The 11,594-nt window shown below is 44.3% G+C and overlaps 1 protein-coding gene across 1 annotated transcript; it reads right to left on the bottom strand.

The window, feature by feature from the left end:
- Window positions 1-3,054: 3,054 nt before the first annotated feature.
- On the bottom strand, window positions 3,055-11,105 carry LOC139259606 (interferon-induced protein with tetratricopeptide repeats 5-like). Its single transcript, XM_070875094.1, has 2 exons — window positions 10,967-11,105; window positions 3,055-4,808 (listed from the first exon to the last, which is right to left on the bottom strand). Exons 1-2 carry the CDS (start codon window positions 10,969-10,971, stop codon window positions 3,356-3,358), a joined length of 1,458 nt encoding a protein of 485 aa, XP_070731195.1. The 5' UTR covers window positions 10,972-11,105; the 3' UTR covers window positions 3,055-3,355.
- Between the last annotated feature and the right edge of the window lie 489 nt (window positions 11,106-11,594).

Raw genomic sequence — 11,594 nt, forward strand, 5'->3', positions numbered from 1 at the left:
TAAGGGGGAAACCAGTGGGTGTAGTGTATTTGGATTTTCAAAAAACATTCGATAAGGTGTCACACCAGAGGTTATTACACAAAATTACGTCTCATGGTATTGGGGGTAATATATTAGCATGGATTGAAACTGGTTAATGGACAGAAAACAGAGAGTAGGAATAACCAAGAATGTTTAAGTTTGGCAGGCTGTGACTAGAGGGGTACCACAAGGTTCAGTGCTTGGGCCTCAGCTATTTACAATCTATATTAATGATTTCGATGAAGGGACGCTGTAAAACGTATCCAACTTTGCTGATGATACAAAGTTAGGTGGGAAAGCAAGCTGAGAGGAGCACACAAAGAGGCTGCAGAGAGATAAAGGCCCCTATTTTCTATTTGCTGGATTTTTGATGCCCACACATGTTAATGTATGATTTTTTTCTGTGCGTTTGCGGCAGAGAAAAAAAATTGGGACTTTCGTCAAAGAAATATTTGAATTTGGTGCAACGCTCTCCGAAGTTAGTTTGGGGCGGAGCTACAAGTCTACGGTAAAAACTCTCTGGGCATGCGCAAAAAGCTGAAGTTGCCACGACAACCAGAGATGCTGATGCAAGCTGAAACCCACTCCCCTGAAAGGACTGCTCCCCACCGGCGGGACCCGGTGCAATCTCCGGCCGAATGGCCCTCCGGCTCCTGAACTTCAACTCGCAGGGTGACCGGGGGGGCCATTCAGTCCGGGATTGTAGTGGGTCCAGCCGGTGGGGAACAGTCCTTTCAGGGGATTGTAGTGGGTCCAGCCGGTGGGGAACAGTCCTTTCAGGGGATTGTAGTGGGTCCAGCCGGTGAGGAACAGTCCTTTCAGGGGATTGTAGTGGGTCCAGCCGGTGGGGAACAGTCCTTTCGGGGGGATTGTACTGGGTCCAGCCGGTGGGGAACAGTCCTTTCGGGGGATTGTAGTGGGTCCAGCCGGTGGGGAACAGTCCTTTCGGGGGGATTGTAGTGGGTCCAGCCGGTGGGGAACAGTCCTTTCAGGGGATTGTAGTGGGTCCAGCCGGTGGGGAACAGTCCTTTCGGGAGATTGTAGTGGGTCCAGCCAGTGGGGAACAGTCCTTTCGGCCGGGGATTGTAGCGGGAGAAGCAGTCCTTTTGACCGGAAATGTTCTTCCCTTGCTCCAAAAAGAGTTCCCCGTGAAAAAAAGATAATTTGTTTTCACACAATTGAAAAATTGAAAGATATAAAATTCTTACGGGGCTTGACAGGGTTAATGCTGGGGGGTTAATGCTGGGTAAATGTTTTCCCTGTCTGGGGAATTTAGAACACAGGGTCACAGTCACAGAATAAGGGATAGGCAATTTAGGACTGAGATGAGGAGAAATGTCTTCACTCAAAGGGGTGTGAACCTTGGCAATTCTCTACCCCAGAGAGCTGTGGATGCTCAGTCGTTGAGTATATTCAAGACAGAGGCCGATAAAATTTTGGGAATAAAGGGAATTAAAGGATATGGGGATAGTGCGGGAAGGTGGAATTGAGGTACATCAGTCATGATCTCATTGAATGGCGGAGCAGGCTCGAAGGGCCAAATGGCCTCCTCCTGCTCTGATTTTGAATGTTCTTATGTCTTCGGGGCTGTCCAATTTACCCCCCCCCCACCTCCGCCCTCCCACACACAGGTGTCTGTGCAGCCCCTCCAATACCTTAAAACTAGTTTCCAGCATTGCACAGACCTGGGACAATACCTCCACAGAAAAGCTGAACCCTTCCAGGGGCTGCTTTTCCAATAGGTCTAAATATGATGTGAGGCGTCTGCAGCCTCTCCCAATGTTAGATTCTTCCATTGTCCCATTCCTCTGGATCTTCCCAACTATTCCTCCCTCACCTTTCTCTAATAGCACTGTGGCTACAGCTAGCAGTGTAAGGGCCATGTGTCACTCCACAATCAACAGCTGTTCAGTTTACTGCCTGTGTTAAAGGCTGGTCTGAATGTTCCTTACAGAGCTGGTACAGTTCACCATCACAAAGTGTGGATTATGAGTGACACTTACTGTCAGCATTAGCACAGATCAATGACACAAATAAAATTGTAGTTGTAGTATCTTTTTATTGGTTATTTTAACACTCAATCTCTGATATTACAGCAAATTAACATTTCTCATTGGGAAATCTGTATCTGCAACTATAAAGCTTTATTATTTTTCATCATTTTAACTTATTTTTATATCCCTTAGCCGTGGTGGAAATTAACCGCTTCCATTGAAGAGGCAGGAAATCAGGGAGCTGCGGGCGGCTCGTTACAGGGAGAGAGAGAACATAATCTTTCTTCAGACGTGATACCGACCATCCCGTTTTAACAATGTCAGTGACTGAGGCTCCTTGTCAGCAGTGGGATGAATAAAATTAAGCCCACATTATTCTGAAGGAGCACTGGCACTCATCCTGTCCCCCACCAAACAATAATTCATCTCTTATTCAGGACTCTGATGCTGTCCCGCCAGGTTTTATTGAGCAAAGGGCCCGCGGTTGTTGCTTCACCCGACAGGCTGTTGTTCCCCATCCATTGAAGAGGCTGCAAATCAGGGAGCTGCGGGCGGCTCGTTACACAGAGAGAGAGAGAAATTAATCTTTCTTCAGGCATGATACCGGCCATCCCGTGTAGCAGGGAAATTGCACAATCCGGGTGAAATCGGCCGAACCAGTGTAAAAGATCGCAGAAACTCGAGCATAAGTTCTGTCAAGCATCAACCGAGATTTCCGGGATCTTTAACCCTGGTTTAAAAAGCTTTCTGTCCGAAGCTGGCGCCGCCCACAAAACTGGTCACACCCCCAGATAGAAATAACGAGGATGGTGAGTTTCCGCCCATTGCGTCCATTTGCAACCTTTCGAGGAGCGTTTTCAAATTGAGCTGGTTTTCTGAGGTGCCCAGGCACTAGTAGGCACAATTTAATAGGTTTTACATCTTAAAAATATTTAAATTATTAAAAGTCTGACTAGTGTACAACAATAAAACTTATAACTGGTTCAGTGTAGATTTTAAAGCCATTTACATCACCTTAAATCAGGTAAAGCACAGCTGAAAGACTGACTAAAAATATTTAATTTTGCAGGTTACATCCATTTTCAGCTGTATCAATAAAGCTGCACCAATTGCCACTCTTAAATATATCAATGAATATTTTTAATGCAAAAAATAACTGATTATATTCTGTTACACTGACTGACTGCACTGGTTCTTGGAAGATTTTACGTTTGTAATTAAGCAAATGCATTTAGTGGAAACTTAAACTGTAAGCTAACCAGCGTAACTTCAAGTGCAATTTGCACCCAAAGCAGAAACTCTACCCGCTGTGTTTCGTTTTAGCTGGGAGAGTCGTTGATTTAGATAGAAAGGCGTAATTCACAAAGAGCACTTAGATATTCTTCATTGTCACAATCAAACTCCAAGGCCTTTTCAAAGCACTCAATAGCTTCACACTTCTCCCCATCCAGCTGGTGCAGTAACCCAAGAACACCAAAGGCCTTGCTGTCTCTGGGATTCCTGTCAATTTGTTTTGTTGCAATCTTTCTCAAGTTTTCGCGACACAATTGCCATTCCACTGTGTCACGTTGGATTTTAAGTCCTTCCAGAAAATAGCTGATGGCATTTGATTCAGATCTTTTGTGATGCAGTTCAAATAACCCAAACTGCGCATATACTGCCTGCTTATTATCAGGATGAAAATCATCTAATTTCAGTAGATTACTGTAAATCTCCTCTGCTTTGAGATATTCTCCATTTAATGAACAGATTTCTGCAAAATCCAGTTGTGCACAAATAAATGTTAATGGGCGGGGCTCAAATGCCTTTTCAAAATGGTACTTGCATAGTTTGATCAACTCAGCTTTCTGTTGAAAAGCAGCATTGCGAGGGTCTTTGCTGCCTGGATATTTGATCAGTTGAAATAGTTTTTTTCTGTAACACAGACCTATTTGGTGGTGTATGAAGGTTGAGTTTGGGCTAATTTCTAATGCTTTCTTCAATAGCTCCACAGCTTTTTCCACATTTCCTTCTCTTCTGTAAAATTTTGCTGCGTAACGAGTTACATATGGAAGATCAGGGGACTTCTGCAATGCTTGTTCAACTAATTTCAGTGCTTCCTCCTTTTGATTGAACTCTTGTAGTTTTAGAGCCAACATTACCATGGCTACAGAGTCATCTGGATCAAGTTCCAGCACACGTTGTAACCGCTTCACTGATTGGCTGCGGTCACCACTCTCTGGGGTACTAGAAAACCCTTCCAGACGGAACAGAACAGTCGCATAGCCAACGTTCCATTCAGTGTCATCAGGATCTTCCTCCAGAGCCTTCTCAAAACATTCCTTTGCCTCTTCATAATATTTCCTGGAAGATTTCAACAGTGACCAACCCTTCTCCCCGTATACTTCAGGTATCAGTGCTGTATACCGAGAGCCATCAGTAAATTGTTTACAGATCATTTCCAGCTTGTCGAGGTAGGACTGGGCCTCTGTCAGTTGGCCCATGTGATAATATACCCAGGCATAGTTTCCATAGGTGATGATGCTTCTTCTTTCAAATTCATGTTCATGGTTCTCCCTCAGAATCTTTTCAGCTTCCTTTAAGTTTTGAATTGCCTCTTCACAGTTGCCTTGCAGACAGTTTACAAAAGCGAGGTGGTTGTAAGACCTGGCCTGATATTTCACACCAGCCTGTATTGAATCTTGCAATCTATACTTCATGTCGTCCAAGTCAATGTTTTCTTTCTGTGGGCCCCATGTGAAGTGACATTGAAGCCAATCGAGACTCACTTTCAACAAATCCTTCTGTGTGTTGCTGCAAGAGAACAAAATTCATCAAAACCCGTCTCAGACTGGCTGTGTCACCCCCTCCCCTCTCTCCGGTTTCTTTAACTAAAGCCTTCTCCCGACTCCTGGACCCACTGACCATGAAATCTCTGCAAAAACCACTGCTAACGGTAAAGGGATGACTGCAAATCTCAGCTGTACTTACACTGGTCTCCTTCATGCTGGCTGATGTACCAGCTCGTGGCCATTTAGACTTCTCACCCAATGTGCAGCATCACCTCAAACACCTCCACTCCCAATGATACAAGAACATAACAAATAGGAGCAGTAGTAGGCCACCTGTCCCCTTGAGCCTGCTCCAACATTTAATAAGATCATGGCTGATCTGATCATGGACTCAGCTCCACTTCCCTGCCAACTGCCCATAAACCTTTATTCTCTTATCGCTCAAAAATCTGTCTATCTCCATCTTAAATATATTCAATGACCCAGCCTCTACAGCTCTCTGGTGTAGAGAATTCCATAGATTTCCAACCCTCTGAGAAGAAATTCCTCCTCATCTCTGTTTTAAATGGGCGGCCCCTTATTCTGAGACTATGTCCCCTAGTTTTAGTTTCCCCGAAGAGTGAAAATATCCTCTCTGCATCCATCTTGTCGAGCCCCCTCATGATCTTACATGTTTCGATATGATCACCTCTCATTCTTCTGAACTCCAATGTGTATAGGCCCGACCTATTCAACCTTTCTTCATAAGTCAGCCCCCTCATCTCCAGAATCAACCGAGTGAACCTTCTCTGAACAACCTCCAATGCAAGTATATCCTTCCTTAAATACGGAGACCAAAATTGCACTCCAGTACTCCAAGTATGGCCTTACCAATACCTGTACATCCATAGCAGGACTTCTCTGCTTTTATACTCTATCCCCCCTGCAATAAAGGCCAACATTCCATTTGCCTTCCTGATTACTTGCTGTATCTGCATACTAACTTTTTGTGTTTCATGCACAAGGACCCCCAGATCCCCCTGTTCTGCAGCACTTTGCAATTGTTCTCCATTTAAATTATAATTTGCTTTTCCATTTTTTCTGCCAAAGTGGATAACCTCACATTTTTCCACATTATACTCGATCTGCAAAATTTTTGCCCACTTCTTTTAAGACCCTAGGCTGTAAGCTATCAGGTCCAGGGGACTTGTCTGCCTTTAGTCCCATTATTTTACCAAGTACTACTTCATTAGTGATAGTGATTGTATTAAGTTCCTCCCTCCCTATAGCCCCTTGATTATCCAATATTGGGATGTTTTTAGTGTCTTCTACCTTGAATACCAATACAAAATATTTGTTCAACGTCTCTGCCATTTCCCTGTTCTCCATTATTAATTCCCCCGTCTCATCTTCTAGGGGACCAACATTTACTTTAGCCATTCTTTTCCTTTTTATGGTCCTGTAGAAACTCTTACCATCTGTTTTTATGTTTCGTGCTATTTTACTTTCATAATCTATCTTCCCTCTCTTTATCATTTTTTTAGACCTTCTTTGCTGGATTTTAAAAGTTTCCCAGTCCTCTGGCCTCCCACTAATCTTGGCCACATTGTATGCCCTTCTTTTCAATTTGATACCATTCCTTATTTCCTTAGTTAGCCACGGATGTTACCCCTTCTCTTACAGTCTTTCCTTCTCATTGGGATATATTTTTGTTGCATGTTATGAAATATCTCCTTAAATGTCTGCCACTGCACATCAACTGTCCCATACTTTAATCTATTTTCCCAGTCCACTTTAGCCAACTCTGCCTTCATACCTTTGTAGTCTCCTTTATTTATGCTAAGGACTCTGGTTTGAGAACCAACTTTCTCACCCTCCAACTGAATTTGAAATTCAATTGATTGATGGTCACTCATTCCTAGAGGATCCTTTACTATGAGATCATTTATTAATCATGTCTCATTACACAGTACCAGAACTAAGATAGCCTGCTCCCTGGTTGGTTCCGCAATGTACTGTTCAAGGAAACCATCCTGGATACACTCTATGAACTCTATCTCTAGGCTACCCTGGCCAATTTGCTTTGTCCAATCAATATGAACTTTAAAATCACCCATGATTATTGCCGTTCCTTTATTACAAGCCTCCATTATTTCTTGATTTATGCTGCATCCAACAGTGTAGCTACTGTTAGGGGGCCTATAGACTACACCCACCAGCGACTTTTTCTCCTTATTATTCCTTCTCTCCACCCAAACTGATTCAATACCTTGATCTTCTGTGCCAATATCGTTTCTCACTAATGCACTGATCTCAGCCTTTATTAATAGAGCCACTCTACGGCTTTTTCCTTTCTGTCTATCCTTCCGAATTGTCAAATACCCCTGAATATCTAGTTCCCAGTCTTGGTCACCTTGCAACCACGGTTTTGAAATGGCTATCATATCATATGCATTTGTATCTATTTATGCCATCACCCCATCTCTTTTGTTAAATTACCATTTTTTCCAACTTTGACCCCACTTTCTGATACACCTTTATGTTTATGCATTCTGTCCCTTCCTGGCACTCTCTGGTTTTCATTTCCCCCAGTGCAACTTTGATCTATTGCCTTTTCCTTATTCTTTGACTTTTTAAATTTTCGCTCACCCGAATCAGCTTCAAGCCCTCTCTACAGCCCTAGTTATTTGATTTGCCAGGACCCTAGTCCCAGCACAGTCTAAGTGTGGAGCCCGTCCCAATGGAACAGCTCCCTCTGACCACTGTACTGGTGCCAGTGTCCCATGAACCAAAACCCATTTCTCCCATACCAGTCTTTGAGCCACGTGTTTAACTCGCTGATCTTATTTACCCTATATAAATTTGCTCATGGCTCGGGTAGGAATAGAAACATAGAAACATAGAAAATAAGTGCAGGAGTAGGCCATTCAGCCCTTCGAACCTGCACCACCATTCAATAAGATCATGGCTGATCATTCACCTCAGTACCCCTTTCCTGCTTTCTCTCCATACCCCTTGATCCCTTTAATTGTAAGGGCTATATCTAACTCCCTCTTGAATATATCCAATGAACTGGCCTCAACAACTCTCTGCGGTAGGGAATTCTACAGGTTAACAACTCTCTGAGTAAAGAAGTTTCTCCTCATCTCAGTCCTAAATGGCTTACCCCTTATCCTTAGACTGTGACCCCTGGTTCTGGACTTCCCCAACATCGGGGACATTCTTCCTGCATCTAACCTGTCCAATCCCGTCAGAATTTTATATGTTTCTATGAGATCCCCTCTCAATCTTCTAAATGCCAGTGAATACAGGCCCAGTTGATCCAGTCTCTCCTCATATGTCAGTCCTGCCATCCCTGGAATCAGTCTGGTGAACCTTTGTTGCACTCCCTCAATAGCAAGAACGTCCTTCCTCAGATTAGGAGACCAAAACTGAACACAATATTCCAGGTGAGGCCTCACCAAGGCCCTGTACAACTGCAGTAAGACCTCCCTGCCCCTGTACTCAAATCCCCTCGCTATGAAGGCCAACATACCACCGCCTGCTGTACCTGCATGCCAACTTTCAATGACTGACGTACCATGACACCCAGGTCTCGTTGCACCTCCCCTTTTCCTAATCCAGAGATTATTACCTTTGTGGTTCTGCTTTTTAATTTGGCCCCTAGCTGCTCATACTCTCTCAGCAGAACCTCTGTCTTGGTCCTATCTATGTCGTTGGTACCCAAGTGGACCATGACAACTGGATCTTCCCCCTCCCACTCCAAATTCCTCTCCAGCCCTGAGGAGATGTCATTAACCCTGACACCGGGCCGGCAACACAGCCTTCGGGACTCACGCTCTTGGCTGCAGTGAACCTTATCTGTCCCCCTAATGATACTGTCCCCACCACTACAACATTTCTTTTACTCCCCCTGTACCACGGTGCTGTAGTCAGTTTGCTCATTCTTCCTGCAGTCCCTGCTCATGTCCATACAGGGAGTAAGAGCCTCGAACCTGTTGGAAAAGAGCATGGGCTGATGCTCCTCCATCACTCCATCCTGAGTCCTCATATCTTCCTCACTCGTAGTCACATCCTCCTGTACCTGACCACGGATCGAATTTGAATTAATTACTGCAACAAACAGTAGGATTGGTTGAACTACTCGGTCTGCCTCTTGGTTCACCAATTACATCTCCTTCTCATTCTAGTATTCCATTCCACAATTGGACTCACCTCACTAAAAAGGTCAGTGCTAATTCTAAAACGCTCTCCCTCTCACATTGGCAGTCCAATAATTCACTACTAAATAGGATCTCTAACCTGGTCCTCCACAGGGACCCTGCTGTCTCTGACCTAGATCATTCCTCACTCCAACATGCAGAAACTGAAAAGCAGGCCCATTACAATGGTAGTTTCAGCATTGACTCTTACCCTGCTGCAAATCTTCCACTACACCATCGTCCAGGCAAGATGTTAAACCAAGGCAGCATCTGCCTGTCCCAGTGGTTCAGGGGGACATTAAGGATTCTATGGCACTATTTGAAGAAAGGCAGGGAGTTGTATTTTCCAATATTCTTCCCTGGAGCAACACCACCAGAAACAGATTGGGTGGTCTTTCATCTTGTTGCTATTTTTGGGAACATGCTGTGTGCTGAGCTTCCGAGCCCAAAACCTCTCCATCGCAAAGACTGTCTACATCCACCCAATCACCTGATACACCCCTGGCTCATCCATTTAATTTCACCACCTGACTCGGATACTCCAATGTTTTCCTGGCCGGATTCCCAACTTCCACCCTTCATAAATGTCAGCCCATCTAAAACTCTGCTAGCTGCACCAGTCCCGCTCACCCATCCATGTGTTCGCTGACCTACATTGGGTCCTGATCCACCAATGTCTCACATTTAAAATTCTCATCCTGGTGTTCAAATCCCTTCACAGCCTCACCCCTCCGTATCCCTGTAACCTCCTTCAGTTCTATAATCCTCTGTGAATTCTGTGTTCCTCTAACTCGGGCTCGTGTCCATCCCCCACTGCACCCACCGATGGTGGCTGAGCCATCAGCCCAGACAGGCCCGATACTCTGGAATTCCCTCGCTGAACCTCTCCACCTCATTCTCCTCCTTTAAGATCTCCTTAAAATCTACCCCACCCTCTAAGTATCTCCTTCTTTGCCTCGGTGTCCATTGTTGTCTGATTACGTTGCTGTGAAGCGCCTTGGAATGTTTTCCGAGGTTAAAGGCGCTATATAAATGCCAGTTGTTGTTATTGTGCAAACTGAGCTGTCACATTTCCCGACAAAACAACTGACTACACTGCAAAATAATTCACTGAATGTGAAGCACTTTGGGACATTTCTTAGAGGTGTGATAAGGTGTTACATCAATACAAATTCTTTCTTCCTTGCTGTTAAACTCACGTCGATACATTTCATCCCCCAGCCATCCCAGCTTCTCCTTGCACTCTACTCCGCCTGCCTCTTGTTCCTGTTGGCTCTCGTCTCCCTCCCCCCACAATCCAAGCTGTCATTCTTACCCCTGCCCCAGTTCATGGTGGCTTTCCTCCCTTTGCTGCTCCGTTCAAACTGCTGCACCTGTCCTTTCCCCCAGTTCATGTCAGCACTCTTCTCCCCCGCCCACATTCTCAATGTAAGTCAGCACTTTTCCTTCTCCTACACACTTTAAGCTGGCACTCTCCTCCTGCATTTCATGCTGTGTCCATCCCCCCATCCCAGTCCATGCTGTACTCTCCCTTTGCTTTATAGTTCAGGTTGCTTTAGTTTGGATATATGAAAGTGCTGGAAATCACTATTTTACATTAGTAGATCCCTTCTAGATTCCCATGGAACACAAAGTGAAACTTTCTTTCTTCAAACTCTGGATATGACCTGAGGGCACTTACAGAATACGCCTTTCCACGACAGTATAATATTCAAGTTTAACTTTGTACTTTCAACAGAGCCAAGTCAAAAATAATGTAAATTGTTGTTTGAGTTATAATCCTATGAACAGGTCTGCCTTTTGCCTCATGTTTACTGACTATCACCAGTCTTGGTGCAGCAGTGTTCCCTTATCTGTGTGTCTCACTGTGAGCCACTAATCCCAGCTCTCTGCATTTCAACTGCTTTGTAATGTAAGCTACTTTATTTCTGAAAACTAGTTCCTTGATCGATAGTCTACATGTAAATTTAAATACAGAAGTTATTATAATGATCTTTACCTCATAATGCTGATCGATGGACAATGTGTTGAATTTTTTCGTCAGCTCCAACTGTCCTTCCAATGGTGAGTTGACCGAATGTTTGGAGTGTTGTTTTTCAGCTCATTTATACCGTTCAGTCATTAATCGCTATGAATCATTTCCTGAAAGTGAATAGAAACTAAACCGAGAAATGGAAACTCAGAAGCAACATTCCTGTTCAGGAAATTCTGGTGTCACACAGTAACATTGTGTGCTGACACAGAACCCCATGGAGCCTATTATAAACATAGGCCGGTTCAGCAACTGAAAAAGACCACTTGGCCCAAAAGGTCGAACCTGTTTGATTCCAGGATACATTTCAATACCGATCACCAATCACGTTACATGTAGCACTATGCAGAAAAAACAGTACATGGAACGGATGGGGATACATTTACATTTTTTTACAAGTTACTAAAGAGTGCAGAGACTTTCATTATACATGGCACAACACAGGTGTTTTTCAGTCCATGATGCTCTGTGTATACAAGCAGATTAACAAGTACAGCCCGAGGGGGGTCTGATTTCATACCCTGGGTTTACCGTGGCGGAAGGGCCTTAAACTGTGCCTCTTCTCCATCATGTCTTTGCGGCAACTGCACCAATC

Source organism: Pristiophorus japonicus, chromosome 3 (assembly GCF_044704955.1).
Source record: "Pristiophorus japonicus isolate sPriJap1 chromosome 3, sPriJap1.hap1, whole genome shotgun sequence".
Lineage (NCBI taxonomy): Eukaryota > Metazoa > Chordata > Chondrichthyes > Pristiophoridae > Pristiophorus > Pristiophorus japonicus.